Raw genomic sequence first — 19,842 nt, 5'->3', positions numbered from 1 at the left:
TGCTTTTTTAAAAATTCTGCAACACTCAGAAATCCTAGCAGCTGGCACCACCAATGGACGCATAGCATTGTGGAGGATGGTGGTGCAGTCGGGTAGCAGTAGACACTAAGCCCCAGTGGAAACTGCAGACACCAACAGAAATTGGAGGAAATGTCACTCAGCTACAGGTAATGTCTTGACCAGCATTAGTACATTACTTTCGTTTGGTTTAATTACACTTTTATTTTAACTGGAGATTGACAGTAACAACACTGTTTTTCTTTGAGCCAAAATTTCATTGAAGGAAATTTCAATGCAGCTTTGATGCTGGATGGAGACAGCAACGCATTTTAAAACCCTGACTTGGACTGTGGGAATCAAGTCTTTACAATACGCACACACACACACACACACACACACACACACACACACACACACACACACACACACACACACACACACCAGCCTGACCAATAAGAGCCAAGAGTTGCAGTGATAGGCAGGCTGAACCAGCAAATAGCCAGAAACAACTGGTCAGTGCAGCACCGCCTCAGGTACCACATACAGATTTTAACTGGCTTCTGACTTTGTGTGGTGTGGAGTATGCTAGATTTTATATAAATATGGATGAGATTAGCTGGGGATGAACAAAATCTCCTTCAGCAACTATTAAATAGCCAGAAGGGGCCAGACAGTCAATATATTAATTCAGCGTTCCTACAGAACAGACCGTAAAGCATTCCCAAAAAGTCAAAACAATTATTTTAGCAGCTGATTTCTGTACTTAAAAAAACCCCAAACAAACATTTATTATAGCTCTATTATGTAGGTAATGTAGGAGACGTGGACACAAATACACAGAGGGTTAACGAGGGAAGTGGGAGCACACGGGGAACACAGGCGACACTGATAATCATAACGAGACACGGCAGGAGTAACACAACACTGACGGGAGACTATCAAAGTAAAACAGGAAGCACACAGAGACGCAGACCAGATTGGAAGAGAACACAGACATAGCGGGCTGGGAAAACATGGAATAAAACACAAGGAGGAGAAACGAGGCATGGGGGCTGGCAGATACACAGAGGGGGCACACAGGGGGTAAAGTCACGAGGGGAAATCAAATAAGCAACATCTTAACAGAACAACCGAGGGACCCTAAAGCTGACATCAAACAACAACAATACAAGACACACAAAAAACCAGGTAGAAGTCCCAGGACCATGACATGCAGGTGGTTACATATGGTTAAAATGATTCAAATGCACTAAGTATGCATGTTTTTCATATCAATATAGTCCATAACTTGATTACTGTCTGTAGCCCACATGATTAAACACTTTAGTTACATAAAACATGTGAGGTTAGATTTTATCTACTGTATAGCCTGTATAGTAAATTAATATGTAGCCCAATAAGTATAAAATCCAGAAAGCTACACAACATGGGACGGTTCATTTACAAACACAGTTCTAACTTGAGTTTCACACAGTTTTTATTAGAAAACAATCAAATTGTTAAATGCTTCAAGTACACAAAATGTCAGAAATCTGCACCGTCATGAACAGAAATTTAAACCTAATTTTTCGTGATTTGTTGATTAACCCTCCGAGGTCTAAATCCCACGTTGTGCACATCAACATCACAGATTTGTACAAATAAAATTTATAACAAAGACATGTTAAATATTAAGCACTGGAAACAGCTTGTTGTTTTGTTGCCATAGCGTTTTGTTTTGTCTCCATTTAAAAGATATCAAAATCTGAGCAAACAACTTGATGTCAAAAGAATCTCTGCACATTCCGCAGTCTTTGCTGCTAAAGTGACATCACAGCATTTAAACATGTTTGAATGAAAACATCAGCATATGAACACAAAACTGAAGAGACACTGCAACCGAATGAAAGCAGACCACTATTTAGTGACATTTGGACGTTTCCCTGAGGATTAACTGCTGTGTAATCTACCAAGAACTAAAGTAAGCTCAAATTTCAGTTTATAAACTCAAGATCATTTACTTAAATATATAAAGCCTGATTTCCCTGCTTGCCAGGACAGTATTTATGTACTTTACATTGTGCAAGACTAGACTATATTTTCCATCATAGAGAGGATGATGTGGATCTATTATTCAGGAAAACAAATGAAGACTTAACTATTTGTCAGCTGATGTAATATTTGACAAATGATACATAAATTAGAAAATGTTCTTAATCATATCTTAGAGTGACAGAAGCTCTTTTTAACACGATTATTTCTCAGATTATTTTGTTCATTTAGGAAAATAGAGAAGACGTAAGTTTTGTTCTCAAACAAACTATTAGAATTTATGAGAAACTGAGCCTACGTGCACATGTACACGGCTATTTTTGAAAGCGCAGCTTTGTCTCTGCATTTGGGCCTTTCGTCCACACCTAAACAGCAGATTGAGTCACTGAAAGGTGAGATTTTTAAAAAGGACGTTTTTGTGTTCAGGTGTGGACGAGGAAAACGGACATTTACTCAGGCAATGTCAAAAGTGTGCGCCGCTGTTGAAGTCACGCTGTGGCCACGTTATTGTTTACGTGAGATCAATTTCTACAATGGCAGATGTAGACAACATACTGTGTCTGTTAATCTTAGTATCTGCAGTTTTTACACGCTTACATCAGACGTGGATTCTACATTCAACACAGACGCTCTCCCAACCCAAATCCTGACGTCGGTTTGGAAGAAATGTAATTTTAAAAAATGACATTTATGTATGCTGTATGCATTTAGTCCATTCCAAAGTTGTGAGTCTGTCTTTAGTTATTAACATTTGAAACGATGAAGGCACGTGAAAGTAACACAAAATTAGCTGCTTTTCCAGAAAAAGACAAAAACTTCTCAGAAGTACGTAAGGTTTTATGAGGTTTTCCCACCCAGGCTTCTAGACTTCTGATTGGCCAACATTTCTACACGGTTAAGATTTGGCGTGTTCTTGACAGCGTTTCACTTTGTTTTTAGTGTTTAGATGTGGAAGGAGATATTTTTTCAAAACTGCACATGTGGACTGGATTTTTATTTTTTTTTAAACGAAAAAGGAAAATTGTCCGTTTTCAAACATAGCCGTGTACGTTTGGACGCAGCCTAAAGTCATCACAAAAAAAGCAAATTCTCTGAACATTCTGGGTTGAGGTTTAGTGATCATTGTTGTTTTGTGTTCCTTGTAGTCAAAATGAGTGCAAGTGGAGACGGACCACAAAATAACCAAAACGGTAAGCACATGTACTCAGTCTTGAAATTGATGAAAAACAGATTTTCAGCAGATAGTTATGGATGTTAATTAAAAGATTTAATGATCTTGCAGGCCAACAGGTTAACCCACGAATGTTGGCAAATGGAGATCAGGAACCTGCTAATGGCTTCCTGAACGATCTGTATCTCGCTCTCCGTGATTATTGTTGCTATCTAGATGAGCTAATAGCTTCAGTACTGGCACAATATGACAATTACCTTTACGGGGACGAAGACGATGACGATGACGATGACGACGATGACGACGACGACGATGACGACGACGACGACGACAACGACAACGACGATGACGACGACGACGATGACGACAACGACAACGACGATGACGACAACGATGACGCCAATGACGGCGGCGACGGCGACGGCAACGATGACGATGACGATGACGACGACGACGATGTTCAAAATATTCATGTGAGGGACAATAATGCCAATGGTGACAACGATGAACAGCACGGGGATGCTGTGGTTGTGATCATTTTCAATGTTGGTGGCATTGAAAATGAGGAGGCATTTGAAGGCCGCATGGATGTTCGCCAGTACATCCCAGAAGAGGACCCTCAGCCAGGTGTTTCCAGGAAGAGGTCTAGAGAGAGGGATGAAGAAGATTTAGGAGCAAACAAAAGAATGAGATGGAGCGATGATGACTCTGAAGTATTTGAAGATGCGCACGAAGAGCTTGAACACGAAACTGGAGGCTCGAGGAAGCGTTCCCGAGAGGATTTTGAGCAAGAAGAGGAATACTTGCCTGTGTGCAAACTTCAGAGGTGTTCAATTGAGTCGACCAGCAGCAATGAAGACTAAGACTACTTCGACGGGTTTTTTCAGTATCCTTTCAGTAATCTGATGGCCTACTCAGGTGATCCTGAATCCTCTATGCTGCAATAAGCTGGGCATACACTGTGCTGCGATTTTTCAGTCGCGTTATTCGGCTCCTGATCAAACTGTAGGATTGACTCGCAGGGGTGAGAAGTTTGATCAAGGCCAAACTCGGGACGATCCCCAAAACGATCGCACGACTGAAAAATCGGCTCAAAATGGGCCAAAAATCGCACAGTGTATGCCCAGCATTAGGCTGCCGGGGGATTCCCATGATGCACTGGGTGTTTCTTCTTCACCCACTATGTTTAATAGACCTCTCTGCACTGAATGGTACTTGTTATTAACCTCTGTCTCTGTTCCATGTCTTTATACTATTTTCCTTGCCCCTCCCCAACCGGTCGCAGCAGATGGCCGCCCCTCCCTGAGCCTGGTTCTGCTGGAGGTTTCTTCCTGTTAAAAGGGAGTTTTTCCTTCCCACTGTCGCCAAAGTGCTTGCTCATAGGGGGTCATATGATTGTTGGGGTTTTCTTTGTAAGTATATCTTACAATATAAAGCGCCTTCAGGTGACTGTTGCTGTCATTTGGCGCTCTTTAAATAAAATTGAATTGAAAATTAAATAGATGTCACTGTGATGATTTCTTCCCTGCATAGAAAGCTTAGACCCAAATGCAGATTCAATGCACATGGTTAAACTATTTATGAGACTTTAGAGAGGGAATGGAGAACGTGGCTCGAGCTAGGAGTGTCAGCAGACAGCAGGAACCAGAGGAAAAGCTATCGAGAGACTGAACACCTGGCTCCTGATGGGAACAATCCAACGGGAATTCTGCAACAGAGGGAGAAGAAGTTGCTGGACGGGTAAGGGAGTTTGAGGGTAGGATGAGTATGTTGGCAGAGGAGACCTAAACACAGGGAAAACAAGGTTAAACACAGGGAAGGAGCACGCCAGAACTGGAGCAGAGGGGAAGCCTAGTTACCACTGGAGATGGCAGAACAAACTGGCGAGGAGTAGCAGGCAGCGCTGGTTTAAGAAGCCCTCCTGCTGATTGTTTGCAGATGAGGCCCAGGTGAGATGCTGGAAACTCCACCTCTGAAGTGTGGACACAGTATCCCCATTCCAAGTGGAAAAGCCCCTCAGACACTTCCATGGTGCATGACAAGAAGGATGAGAAAGCATTCATGGTCCATCCATCCGTCCGTCAGCGTAATGCCTAAAAGTTTATTCAGATGTAAATGTATTACATTTTTAAATAAAGATCATCAGTGTTTTTAATGACGCTGCATTTCATTCATGTGTCTCTATTGGACAGTGTTGTAGAAGTTACAGAAGACAGGAATCAGTTCCAGCTTGGCCTGACATTTGATCACTAGTGATGTGTGATACCACTGATTTCCTTTCCGATCCCATACCAAGTAAAATTCAGGGTGGTATCGACGATACTGCTCCGATACTTTGTACAAAAACTTTACTCTTTTATTGTATCTCAAATTATAGCGTCATAATCATTACAGGACATCAGATTACTTGTTCTTATCACTTAATAATGCAGAATTCATCATATAGAAATCAAAAACCTGAAGTTGTGCACTATGTGAACACCTTGCCTGCCTGCAGCACTAAAGGACTCCCTGAGAGACGTCTGTCTCACCCTAGCAGCACCCGTCCTTCTCCTCCTCTTCAGTTTGCCTCAACATAAGCTCGTCATATTCTGTGATATGATTTACTTTGAGGTGTTTGACAAGGTTAGTGGTGTTGCCACAACACCTCACTTTCTTGCCACATGTATCGCAAACCACGTCTGGGCTGTTTGTGGATGTAAAATACGTGCGCACATGACTCCAGTTACGCTCAGCCATTGTTGTGAGTGCGCACGCCACAGGCTGCCACACATTTATACAGCCGTATTTCACACATGACTATAAAAGGCGGAAGAGGGAGTAGTTCTTTCCAATGTAGACAATCTGAATGATAGTTTCTTTCCACTGTGTTCCTGTTAATGAAAAACTACAATTTACCCCAAAATGATTCAAATATCGATATTTTAATGTGGAAACCTTCTGTTTCCACATCTGGACTTTCTGTTGCTGCCCACGCGGGTGAAACTTTCTTTGAAGTGGCTCATTGAAGTTGTAATTGATAATCAATTCCCACACAATGAGAGAATCCAATCAATTTGTTTATCAGGGGAAAGGTGTGATTTCTTAGGACACTGGAGCCTAACATTAACTGGTTTAAAATTAGCTTATTTCCATAAGAAGAAAAACATACTGAGAAAGAGATCACCAAAATATACATGTACAAATGTGAAATAGTCATATGTAGTGTGAAAGAGCTATTTGACATCTTTAAATTCAAAGTAATGTATAAATCCACTTACATAAAACATGAAAAGGCGGCGCAGCGATGCCCATCTCAGCCAGTGTATGATGGTGGGGCAAGATGGCAGCTTCCACAACATGACGCCAGCTCCTATGTATTTTTAGTAGATAAATGATACGTTTATGTATCAATTTGTTGGAAGATGTAATTACACCTTAATTATGTAATTAGAAGCAAAAATGATTTTTTTTAAATCAAATCACCTCAAAAAATTACTGTACTTACTTTCTAAATCATTCCTTACCTCTGAAAGGGGTGGCTGTGGCTCAGGAGGTGGAGCAGGTCATCTACTAATCAGATGGTTTTTGGGTCGATCCCTGGCTGCTCCAGAGTGCATGCTAACTGTCCTTGGGCAAGACATTAACCCCAAGTCACTCTCTGATGCATTCATCAGAGTATGAATGTGTGTGAATGTTAGGTAGAAAGCACAGAAAAAGGGCTTCTATGAACAGGTGTGAATGAGGCAACCTGTATAGAGCGCTTTGAATGTTCAGGTAGAGTAGAAAAGCACTGTAAAAATTTCTCTGTGTTGATTTCTTTTGGACCTCAAACATTACTCACCTTGTTGCAGGTTTCTTTATTAATGCTGAAAACCCAGAATGGAAACTGACCTTACTGCTTCCTTCCTTTCCAAACTACTGCGGCTCCTCCAACCAACGGCCGCGGCAGGCTAAACATGAGGACACAGATGACGTGCAACAGTAAATGGTAAATGGCCTGTATTTGTATAGCGCTTTTCTAGTCCCTAAGGACCCCAAAGCGCTTTACACAACCTGTCATCCACCCATTCACACACACACATTCACACACTGGTGATGGCAAGCTACAATGTAGCCACAGCCACCCTGGGGCGCACTGACAGAGGCGAGGCTGCCGGACACTGGCACCACCGGGCCCTCTGACCACCACCAGGCGGCAACGGGTGAAGTGTCTTGCCCAAGGACACAACGACCGAGACTGTCCAAGCCGGGGCTCGAACCGGCAACCTTCCGATTACAAGGCGAACTCCCAACTCTTGAGCCACGATCGCCCCATGAGATACACCTCTGTACTATTTGCTACTTTTATTCCACATACAACTGTCCACTGTACAAATCGGCACACGGCCTCAAACCATTAAACAAATGCACAGACTGCACAAATAACTGCACCATTTACTATGCCAAATTTCAACATTGGCCTATTGCATAACTTAGTGCAGAAGTATACATAAACCAAAAGATGCATCAAAATGATTCAAGCTGCGCTCAAGCTGCAGTCAACAGAAGGTTTCGCCTCATGCTCACCCTACCTTTCTGCTCATTAACATCAGGTGCCGTGAACAGGTGAGTGCAACCACATTTATCACACCCATTAAATCCTTTTATCTCATTGTGTTTGAATAATTGTAATTCCTTCTACTGGGATCTCAGCCAGAAGTCCATCTTTCACCTCCAGCTCATTTAAATCTCAGCTGCCAGACTTATAACAAATTCAAAGAAATAAATCATCATTCTCCTCCTCACAACCTTTTGGGTATACGATACATGGGTACAAGCCTTGTTACAGATTTGGTCACTTTTTATGAACCAAGTCACTGCCTGCATTCTGCACATCAGACACTCTTAGCTGTCCGTGCAGCCTGGCTCAATGCAAAAAGAAAACAAACCGTTTCGTGTTTTAACTCTTTGAACTTTTCTTTTGAGTTTTTAACTAAGATTTTATTGTGTTCTTTAACACACTTTGTAACTGTTTTGAAAGTGCTAGGCAAATTAACTGTTAACTATTACTGTTATTATTGTTATTGACAGTCTGGAGCTTTGGCAGTATGGAAGGTGGATGCGAGAGGGAGACTTCATGGAAACCACCTTTTTCTTTCCCATCACCATATTCCTGAATGTTTCCAAATGCATAGGTTAAAAATAAAAAACTCGTTGCTTTTTTAAAAATTCTGCAACACTCAGAAATCCTAGCAGCTGGCACCACCAATGGACGCATAGCATTGTGGAGGATGGTGGTGCAGTCGGGTAGCAGTAGACACTAAGCCCCAGTGGAAACTGCAGACACCAACAGAAATTGGAGGAAATGTCACTCAGCTACAGGTAATGTCTTGACCAGCATTAGTACATTACTTTCGTTTGGTTTAATTACACTTTTATTTTAACTGGAGATTGACAGTAACAACACTGTTTTTCTTTGAGCCAAAATTTCATTGAAGGAAATTTCAATGCAGCTTTGATGCTGGATGGAGACAGCAACGCATTTTAAAACCCTGACTTGGACTGTGGGAATCAAGTCTTTACAATACGCACACACACACACACACACACACACACACACACACACACACACACACACACACACACACACACACACACACACACACACCAGCCTGACCAATAAGAGCCAAGAGTTGCAGTGATAGGCAGGCTGAACCAGCAAATAGCCAGAAACAACTGGTCAGTGCAGCACCGCCTCAGGTACCACATACAGATTTTAACTGGCTTCTGACTTTGTGTGGTGTGGAGTATGCTAGATTTTATATAAATATGGATGAGATTAGCTGGGGATGAACAAAATCTCCTTCAGCAACTATTAAATAGCCAGAAGGGGCCAGACAGTCAATATATTAATTCAGCGTTCCTACAGAACAGACCGTAAAGCATTCCCAAAAAGTCAAAACAATTATTTTAGCAGCTGATTTCTGTACTTAAAAAAACCCCAAACAAACATTTATTATAGCTCTATTATGTAGGTAATGTAGGAGACGTGGACACAAATACACAGAGGGTTAACGAGGGAAGTGGGAGCACACGGGGAACACAGGCGACACTGATAATCATAACGAGACACGGCAGGAGTAACACAACACTGACGGGAGACTATCAAAGTAAAACAGGAAGCACACAGAGACGCAGACCAGATTGGAAGAGAACACAGACATAGCGGGCTGGGAAAACATGGAATAAAACACAAGGAGGAGAAACGAGGCATGGGGGCTGGCAGATACACAGAGGGGGCACACAGGGGGTAAAGTCACGAGGGGAAATCAAATAAGCAACATCTTAACAGAACAACCGAGGGACCCTAAAGCTGACATCAAACAACAACAATACAAGACACACAAAAAACCAGGTAGAAGTCCCAGGACCATGACATGCAGGTGGTTACATATGGTTAAAATGATTCAAATGCACTAAGTATGCATGTTTTTCATATCAATATAGTCCATAACTTGATTACTGTCTGTAGCCCACATGATTAAACACTTTAGTTACATAAAACATGTGAGGTTAGATTTTATCTACTGTATAGCCTGTATAGTAAATTAATATGTAGCCCAATAAGTATAAAATCCAGAAAGCTACACAACATGGGACGGTTCATTTACAAACACAGTTCTAACTTGAGTTTCACACAGTTTTTATTAGAAAACAATCAAATTGTTAAATGCTTCAAGTACACAAAATGTCAGAAATCTGCACCGTCATGAACAGAAATTTAAACCTAATTTTTCGTGATTTGTTGATTAACCCTCCGAGGTCTAAATCCCACGTTGTGCACATCAACATCACAGATTTGTACAAATAAAATTTATAACAAAGACATGTTAAATATTAAGCACTGGAAACAGCTTGTTGTTTTGTTGCCATAGCGTTTTGTTTTGTCTCCATTTAAAAGATATCAAAATCTGAGCAAACAACTTGATGTCAAAAGAATCTCTGCACATTCCGCAGTCTTTGCTGCTAAAGTGACATCACAGCATTTAAGCATGTTTGAATGAAAACATCAGCATATGAACACAAAACGGAAGAGACACTGCAACCGAATGAAAGCAGACCACTATTTAGTGACATTTGGACGTTTCCCTGAGGATTAACTGCTGTGTAATCTACCAAGAACTAAAGTAAGCTCAAATTTCAGTTTATAAACTCAAGATCATTTACTTAAATATATAAAGCCTGATTTCCCTGCTTGCCAGGACAGTATTTATGTACTTTACATTGTGCAAGACTAGACTATATTTTCCATCATAGAGAGGATGATGTGGATCTATTATTCAGGAAAACAAATGAAGACTTAACTATTTGTCAGCTGATGTAATATTTGACAAATGATACATAAATTAGAAAATGTTCTTAATCATATCTTAGAGTGACAGAAGCTCTTTTTAACACGATTATTTCTCAGATTATTTTGTTCATTTAGGAAAATAGAGAAGACGTAAGTTTTGTTCTCAAACAAACTATTAGAATTTATGAGAAACTGAGCCTACGTGCACATGTACACGGCTATTTTTGAAAGCGCAGCTTTGTCTCTGCATTTGGGCCTTTCGTCCACACCTAAACAGCAGATTGAGTCACTGAAAGGTGAGATTTTTAAAAAGGACGTTTTTGTGTTCAGGTGTGGACGAGGAAAACGGACATTTACTCAGGCAATGTCAAAAGTGTGCGCCGCTGTTGAAGTCACGCTGTGGCCACGTTATTGTTTACGTGAGATCAATTTCTACAATGGCAGATGTAGACAACATACTGTGTCTGTTAATCTTAGTATCTGCAGTTTTTACACGCTTACATCAGACGTGGATTCTACATTCAACACAGACGCTCTCCCAACCCAAATCCTGACGTCGGTTTGGAAGAAATGTAATTTTAAAAAATGACATTTATGTATGCTGTATGCATTTAGTCCATTCCAAAGTTGTGAGTCTGTCTTTAGTTATTAACATTTGAAACGATGAAGGCACGTGAAAGTAACACAAAATTAGCTGCTTTTCCAGAAAAAGACAAAAACTTCTCAGAAGTACGTAAGGTTTTATGAGGTTTTCCCACCCAGGCTTCTAGACTTCTGATTGGCCAACATTTCTACACGGTTAAGATTTGGCGTGTTCTTGACAGCGTTTCACTTTGTTTTTAGTGTTTAGATGTGGAAGGAGATATTTTTTCAAAACTGCACATGTGGACTGGATTTTTATTTTTTTTTAAACGAAAAAGGAAAATTGTCCGTTTTCAAACATAGCCGTGTACGTTTGGACGCAGCCTAAAGTCATCACAAAAAAAGCAAATTCTCTGAACATTCTGGGTTGAGGTTTAGTGATCATTGTTGTTTTGTGTTCCTTGTAGTCAAAATGAGTGCAAGTGGAGACGGACCACAAAATAACCAAAACGGTAAGCACATGTACTCAGTCTTGAAATTGATGAAAAACAGATTTTCAGCAGATAGTTATGGATGTTAATTAAAAGATTTAATGATCTTGCAGGCCAACAGGTTAACCCACGAATGTTGGCAAATGGAGATCAGGAACCTGCTAATGGCTTCCTGAACGATCTGTATCTCGCTCTCCGTGATTATTGTTGCTATCTAGATGAGCTAATAGCTTCAGTACTGGCACAATATGACAATTACCTTTACGGGGACGAAGACGATGACGATGACGATGACGACGATGACGACGACGACGATGACGACGACGACGACGACGACGACGATGACGACAACGACAACGACGATGACGACAACGATGACGCCAATGACGGCGGCGACGGCGACGGCAACGATGACGATGACGATGACGACGACGACGATGTTCAAAATATTCATGTGAGGGACAATAATGCCAATGGTGACAACGATGAACAGCACGGGGATGCTGTGGTTGTGATCATTTTCAATGTTGGTGGCATTGAAAATGAGGAGGCATTTGAAGGCCGCATGGATGTTCGCCAGTACATCCCAGAAGAGGACCCTCAGCCAGGTGTTTCCAGGAAGAGGTCTAGAGAGAGGGATGAAGAAGATTTAGGAGCAAACAAAAGAATGAGATGGAGCGATGATGACTCTGAAGTATTTGAAGATGCGCACGAAGAGCTTGAACACGAAACTGGAGGCTCGAGGAAGCGTTCCCGAGAGGATTTTGAGCAAGAAGAGGAATACTTGCCTGTGTGCAAACTTCAGAGGTGTTCAATTGAGTCGACCAGCAGCAATGAAGACTAAGACTACTTCGACGGGTTTTTTCAGTATCCTTTCAGTAATCTGATGGCCTACTCAGGTGATCCTGAATCCTCTATGCTGCAATAAGCTGGGCATACACTGTGCTGCGATTTTTCAGTCGCGTTATTCGGCTCCTGATCAAACTGTAGGATTGACTCGCAGGGGTGAGAAGTTTGATCAAGGCCAAACTCGGGACGATCCCCAAAACGATCGCACGACTGAAAAATCGGCTCAAAATGGGCCAAAAATCGCACAGTGTATGCCCAGCATTAGGCTGCCGGGGGATTCCCATGATGCACTGGGTGTTTCTTCTTCACCCACTATGTTTAATAGACCTCTCTGCACTGAATGGTACTTGTTATTAACCTCTGTCTCTGTTCCATGTCTTTATACTATTTTCCTTGCCCCTCCCCAACCGGTCGCAGCAGATGGCCGCCCCTCCCTGAGCCTGGTTCTGCTGGAGGTTTCTTCCTGTTAAAAGGGAGTTTTTCCTTCCCACTGTCGCCAAAGTGCTTGCTCATAGGGGGTCATATGATTGTTGGGGTTTTCTTTGTAAGTATATCTTACAATATAAAGCGCCTTCAGGTGACTGTTGCTGTCATTTGGCGCTCTTTAAATAAAATTGAATTGAAAATTAAATAGATGTCACTGTGATGATTTCTTCCCTGCATAGAAAGCTTAGACCCAAATGCAGATTCAATGCACATGGTTAAACTATTTATGAGACTTTAGAGAGGGAATGGAGAACGTGGCTCGAGCTAGGAGTGTCAGCAGACAGCAGGAACCAGAGGAAAAGCTATCGAGAGACTGAACACCTGGCTCCTGATGGGAACAATCCAACGGGAATTCTGCAACAGAGGGAGAAGAAGTTGCTGGACGGGTAAGGGAGTTTGAGGGTAGGATGAGTATGTTGGCAGAGGAGACCTAAACACAGGGAAAACAAGGTTAAACACAGGGAAGGAGCACGCCAGAACTGGAGCAGAGGGGAAGCCTAGTTACCACTGGAGATGGCAGAACAAACTGGCGAGGAGTAGCAGGCAGCGCTGGTTTAAGAAGCCCTCCTGCTGATTGTTTGCAGATGAGGCCCAGGTGAGATGCTGGAAACTCCACCTCTGAAGTGTGGACACAGTATCCCCATTCCAAGTGGAAAAGCCCCTCAGACACTTCCATGGTGCATGACAAGAAGGATGAGAAAGCATTCATGGTCCATCCATCCGTCCGTCAGCGTAATGCCTAAAAGTTTATTCAGATGTAAATGTATTACATTTTTAAATAAAGATCATCAGTGTTTTTAATGACGCTGCATTTCATTCACGTGTCTCTATTGGACAGTGTTGTAGAAGTTACAGAAGACAGGAATCAGTTCCAGCTTGGCCTGACATTTGATCACTAGTGATGTGTGATACCACTGATTTCCTTTCCGATCCCATACCAAGTAAAATTCAGGGTGGTATCGACGATACTGCTCCGATACTTTGTACAAAAACTTTACTCTTTTATTGTATCTCAAATTATAGCGTCATAATCATTACAGGACATCAGATTACTTGTTCTTATCACTTAATAATGCAGAATTCATCATATAGAAATCAAAAACCTGAAGTTGTGCACTATGTGAACACCTTGCCTGCCTGCAGCACTAAAGGACTCCCTGAGAGACGTCTGTCTCACCCTAGCAGCACCCGTCCTTCTCCTCCTCTTCAGTTTGCCTCAACATAAGCTCGTCATATTCTGTGATATGATTTACTTTGAGGTGTTTGACAAGGTTAGTGGTGTTGCCACAACACCTCACTTTCTTGCCACATGTATCGCAAACCACGTCTGGGCTGTTTGTGGATGTAAAATACGTGCGCACATGACTCCAGTTACGCTCAGCCATTGTTGTGAGTGCGCACGCCACAGGCTGCCACACATTTATACAGCCGTATTTCACACATGACTATAAAAGGCGGAAGAGGGAGTAGTTCTTTCCAATGTAGACAATCTGAATGATAGTTTCTTTCCACTGTGTTCCTGTTAATGAAAAACTACAATTTACCCCAAAATGATTCAAATATCGATATTTTAATGTGGAAACCTTCTGTTTCCACATCTGGACTTTCTGTTGCTGCCCACGCGGGTGAAACTTTCTTTGAAGTGGCTCATTGAAGTTGTAATTGATAATCAATTCCCACACAATGAGAGAATCCAATCAATTTGTTTATCAGGGGAAAGGTGTGATTTCTTAGGACACTGGAGCCTAACATTAACTGGTTTAAAATTAGCTTATTTCCATAAGAAGAAAAACATACTGAGAAAGAGATCACCAAAATATACATGTACAAATGTGAAATAGTCATATGTAGTGTGAAAGAGCTATTTGACATCTTTAAATTCAAAGTAATGTATAAATCCACTTACATAAAACATGAAAAGGCGGCGCAGCGATGCCCATCTCAGCCAGTGTATGATGGTGGGGCAAGATGGCAGCTTCCACAACATGACGCCAGCTCCTATGTATTTTTAGTAGATAAATGATACGTTTATGTATCAATTTGTTGGAAGATGTAATTACACCTTAATTATGTAATTAGAAGCAAAAATGATTTTTTTTAAATCAAATCACCTCAAAAAATTACTGTACTTACTTTCTAAATCATTCCTTACCTCTGAAAGGGGTGGCTGTGGCTCAGGAGGTGGAGCAGGTCATCTACTAATCAGATGGTTTTTGGGTCGATCCCTGGCTGCTCCAGAGTGCATGCTAACTGTCCTTGGGCAAGACATTAACCCCAAGTCACTCTCTGATGCATTCATCAGAGTATGAATGTGTGTGAATGTTAGGTAGAAAGCACAGAAAAAGGGCTTCTATGAACAGGTGTGAATGAGGCAACCTGTATAGAGCGCTTTGAATGTTCAGGTAGAGTAGAAAAGCACTGTAAAAATTTCTCTGTGTTGATTTCTTTTGGACCTCAAACATTACTCACCTTGTTGCAGGTTTCTTTATTAATGCTGAAAACCCAGAATGGAAACTGACCTTACTGCTTCCTTCCTTTCCAAACTACTGCGGCTCCTCCAACCAACGGCCGCGGCAGGCTAAACATGAGGACACAGATGACGTGCAACAGTAAATGGTAAATGGCCTGTATTTGTATAGCGCTTTTCTAGTCCCTAAGGACCCCAAAGCGCTTTACACAACCTGTCATCCACCCATTCACACACACACATTCACACACTGGTGATGGCAAGCTACAATGTAGCCACAGCCACCCTGGGGCGCACTGACAGAGGCGAGGCTGCCGGACACTGGCACCACCGGGCCCTCTGACCACCACCAGGCGGCAACGGGTGAAGTGTCTTGCCCAAGGACACAACGACCGAGACTGTCCAAGCCGGGGCTCGAACCGGCAACCTTCCGATTACAAGGCGAACTCCCAACTCTTGAGCCACGATCGCCCCATGAGATACACCTCTGTACTATTTGCTACTTTTATTCCACATACAACTGTCCACTGTACAAATCGGCACACGGCCTCAAACCATTAAACAAATGCACAGACTGCACAAATAACTGCACCATTTACTATGCCAAATTTCAACATTGGCCTATTGCATAACTTAGTGCAGAAGTATACATAAACCAAAAGATGCATCAAAATGATTCAAGCTGCGCTCAAGCTGCAGTCAACAGAAGGTTTCGCCTCATGCTCACCCTACCTTTCTGCTCATTAACATCAGGTGCCGTGAACAGGTGAGTGCAACCACATTTATCACACCCATTAAATCCTTTTATCTCATTGTGTTTGAATAATTGTAATTCCTTCTACTGGGATCTCAGCCAGAAGTCCATCTTTCACCTCCAGCTCATTTAAATCTCAGCTGCCAGACTTATAACAAATTCAAAGAAATAAATCATCATTCTCCTCCTCACAACCTTTTGGGTATACGATACATGGGTACAAGCCTTGTTACAGATTTGGTCACTTTTTATGAACCAAGTCACTGCCTGCATTCTGCACATCAGACACTCTTAGCTGTCCGTGCAGCCTGGCTCAATGCAAAAAGAAAACAAACCGTTTCGTGTTTTAACTCTTTGAACTTTTCTTTTGAGTTTTTAACTAAGATTTTATTGTGTTCTTTAACACACTTTGTAACTGTTTTGAAAGTGCTAGGCAAATTAACTGTTAACTATTACTGTTATTATTGTTATTGACAGTCTGGAGCTTTGGCAGTATGGAAGGTGGATGCGAGAGGGAGACTTCATGGAAACCACCTTTTTCTTTCCCATCACCATATTCCTGAATGTTTCCAAATGCATAGGTTAAAAATAAAAAACTCGTTGCTTTTTTAAAAATTCTGCAACACTCAGAAATCCTAGCAGCTGGCACCACCAATGGACGCATAGCAATGTGGAGGATGGTGGTGCAGTCGGGTAGCAGTAGACACTAAGCCCCAGTGGAAACTGCAGACACCAACAGAAATTGGAGGAAATGTCACTCAGCTACAGGTAATGTCTTGACCAGCATTAGTACATTACTTTCGTTTGGTTTAATTACACTTTTATTTTAACTGGAGATTGACAGTAACAACACTGTTTTTCTTTGAGCCAAAATTTCATTGAAGGAAATTTCAATGCAGCTTTGATGCTGGATGGAGACAGCAACGCATTTTAAAACCCTGACTTGGACTGTGGGAATCAAGTCTTTACAATACGCACACACACACACACACACACACACACACACACACACACACACACACACACACACACCAGCCTGACCAATAAGAGCCAAGAGTTGCAGTGATAGGCAGGCTGAACCAGCAAATAGCCAGAAACAACTGGTCAGTGCAGCGCCGCCTCAGGTACCACATACAGATTTTAACTGGCTTCTGACTTTGTGTGGTGTGGAGTATGCTAGATTTTATATAAATATGGATGAGATTAGCTGGGGATGAACAAAATCTCCTTCAGCAACTATTAAATAGCCAGAAGGGGCCAGACAGTCAATATATTAATTCAGCGTTCCTACAGAACAGACCGTAAAGCATTCCCAAAAAGTCAAAACAATTATTTTAGCAGCTGATTTCTGTACTTAAAAAAACCCCAAACAAACATTTATTATAGCTCTATTATGTAGGTAATGTAGGAGACGTGGACACAAATACACAGAGGGTTAACGAGGGAAGTGGGAGCACACGGGGAACACAGGCGACACTGATAATCATAACGAGACACGGCAGGAGTAACACAACACTGACGGGAGACTATCAAAGTAAAACAGGAAGCACACAGAGACGCAGACCAGATTGGAAGAGAACACAGACATAGCGGGCTGGGAAAACATGGAATAAAACACAAGGAGGAGAAACGAGGCATGGGGGCTGGCAGATACACAGAGGGGGCACACAGGGGGTAAAGTCACGAGGGGAAATCAAATAAGCAACATCTTAACAGAACAACCGAGGGACCCTAAAGCTGACATCAAACAACAACAATACAAGACACACAAAAAACCAGGTAGAAGTCCCAGGACCATGACATGCAGGTGGTTACATATGGTTAAAATGATTCAAATGCACTAAGTATGCATGTTTTTCATATCAATATAGTCCATAACTTGATTACTGTCTGTAGCCCACATGATTAAACACTTTAGTTACATAAAACATGTGAGTTTAGATTTTATCTACTGTATAGCCTGTATAGTAAATTAATATGTAGCCCAATAAGTATAAAATCCAGAAAGCTACACAACATGGGGCGGTTCATTTACAAACACAGTTCTAACTTGAGTTTCACACAGTTTTTATTAGAAAACAATCAAATTGTTAAATGCTTCAAGTACACAAAATGTCAGAAATCTGCACCGTCATGAACAGAAATTTAAACCTAATTTTTCGTGATTTGTTGATTAACCCTCCGAGGTCTAAATCCCACGTTGTGCACATCAACATCACAGATTTGTACAAATAAAATTTATAACAAAGACATGTTAAATATTAAGCACTGGAAACAGCTTGTTGTTTTGTTGCCATAGCGTTTTGTTTTGTCTCCATTTAAAAGATATCAAAATCTGAGCAAACAACTTGATGTCAAAAGAATCTCTGCACATTCCGCAGTCTTTGCTGCTAAAGTGACATCACAGCATTTAAGCATGTTTGAATGAAAACATCAGCATATGAACACAAAACGGAAGAGACACTGCAACCGAATGAAAGCAGACCACTATTTAGTGACATTTGGACGTTTCCCTGAGGATTAACTGCTGTGTAATCTACCAAGAACTAAAGTAAGCTCAAATTTCAGTTTATAAACTCAAGATCATTTACTTAAATATATAAAGCCTGATTTCCCTGCTTGCCAGGACAGTATTTATGTACTTTACATTGTGCAAGACTAGACTATATTTTCCATCATAGAGAGGATGATGTGGATCTATTATTCAGGAAAACAAATGAAGACTTAACTATTTGTCAGCTGATGTAATATTTGACAAATGATACATAAATTAGAAAATGTTCTTAATCATATCTTAGAGTGACAGAAGCTCTTTTTAACACGATTATTTCTCAGATTATTTTGTTCATTTAGGAAAATAGAGAAGACGTAAGTTTTGTTCTCAAACAAACTATTAGAATTTCTGAGAAACTGAGCCTACGTGCACATGTACACGGCTATTTTTGAAAGCGCAGCTTTGTCTCTGCATTTGGGCCTTTCGTCCACACCTAAACAGCAGATTGAGTCACTGAAAGGTGAGATTTTTAAAAAGGACGTTTTTGTGTTCAGGTGTGGACGAGGAAAACGGACATTTACTCAGGCAATGTCAAAAGTGTGCGCCGCTGTTGAAGTCACGCTGTGGCCACGTTATTGTTTACGTGAGATCAATTTCTACAATGGCAGATGTAGACAACATACTGTGTCTGTTAATCTTAGTATCTGCAGTTTTTACACGCTTACATCAGACGTGGATTCTACATTCAACACAGACGCTCTCCCAACCCAAATCCTGACGTCGGTTTGGAAGAAATGTAATTTTAAAAAATGACATTTATGTATGCTGTATGCATTTAGTCCATTCCAAAGTTGTGAGTCTGTCTTTAGTTATTAACATTTGAAACGATGAAGGCACGTGAAAGTAACACAAAATTAGCTGCTTTTCCAGAAAAAGACAAAAACTTCTCAGAAGTACGTAAGGTTTTATGAGGTTTTCCCACCCAGGCTTCTAGACTTCTGATTGGCCAACATTTCTACACGGTTAAGATTTGGCGTGTTCTTGACAGCGTTTCACTTTGTTTTTAGTGTTTAGATGTGGAAGGAGATATTTTTTCAAAACTGCACATGTGGACTGGATTTTTATTTTTTTTTAAACGAAAAAGGAAAATCGTCCGTTTTCAAACATAGCCGTGTACGTTTGGACGCAGCCTAAAGTCATCA

At 41.3% G+C, this 19,842-nt stretch overlaps 2 protein-coding genes across 2 annotated transcripts; both read left to right on the top strand.

Moving 5' to 3' along the window:
- Nucleotides 1-3,181: 3,181 nt before the first annotated feature.
- Nucleotides 3,182-4,065, top strand: LOC146626524 (uncharacterized). The gene is made up of 2 exons (XM_085360651.1): nt 3,182-3,221; nt 3,314-4,065. The coding sequence occupies exons 1-2, from the start codon at nt 3,182-3,184 to the stop codon at nt 4,063-4,065; spliced, it is 792 nt and encodes a 263-aa protein (XP_085216777.1).
- Nucleotides 4,066-11,571: 7,506 nt separating this feature from the next.
- LOC146626523 (uncharacterized) lies at nt 11,572-12,434 on the top strand. Its single transcript, XM_085360649.1, has 2 exons — nt 11,572-11,611; nt 11,704-12,434. The coding sequence occupies exons 1-2, from the start codon at nt 11,572-11,574 to the stop codon at nt 12,432-12,434; spliced, it is 771 nt and encodes a 256-aa protein (XP_085216775.1).
- The last annotated feature ends 7,408 nt before the right edge of the window (nt 12,435-19,842 follow it).

Source organism: Diplotaxodon limnothrissa, linkage group LG8 (assembly GCF_057381915.1).
Source record: "Diplotaxodon limnothrissa isolate DT_005_m linkage group LG8, D_limnothrissa_male_GT1.1, whole genome shotgun sequence".
In the NCBI taxonomy this organism is placed as follows: Eukaryota; Metazoa; Chordata; class Actinopteri; order Cichliformes; family Cichlidae; genus Diplotaxodon; species Diplotaxodon limnothrissa.
Note: the sequence above shows the minus strand (reverse complement) of the source record. Positions and strands in the feature narration are given on the sequence as shown.

Coding starts and splice junctions, on each gene's coding strand:
- LOC146626523 (XM_085360649.1), top strand. CDS start 11,572: ATGAGTGCAAGTGGAGACGGACCACAAAATAACCAAAACG. Junction 11,612..11,703: donor ACCACAAAATAACCAAAACG/GTAAGCACATGT, acceptor ATGATCTTGCAG/GCCAACAGGTTAACCCACGA.
- LOC146626524 (XM_085360651.1), top strand. CDS start 3,182: ATGAGTGCAAGTGGAGACGGACCACAAAATAACCAAAACG. Junction 3,222..3,313: donor ACCACAAAATAACCAAAACG/GTAAGCACATGT, acceptor ATGATCTTGCAG/GCCAACAGGTTAACCCACGA.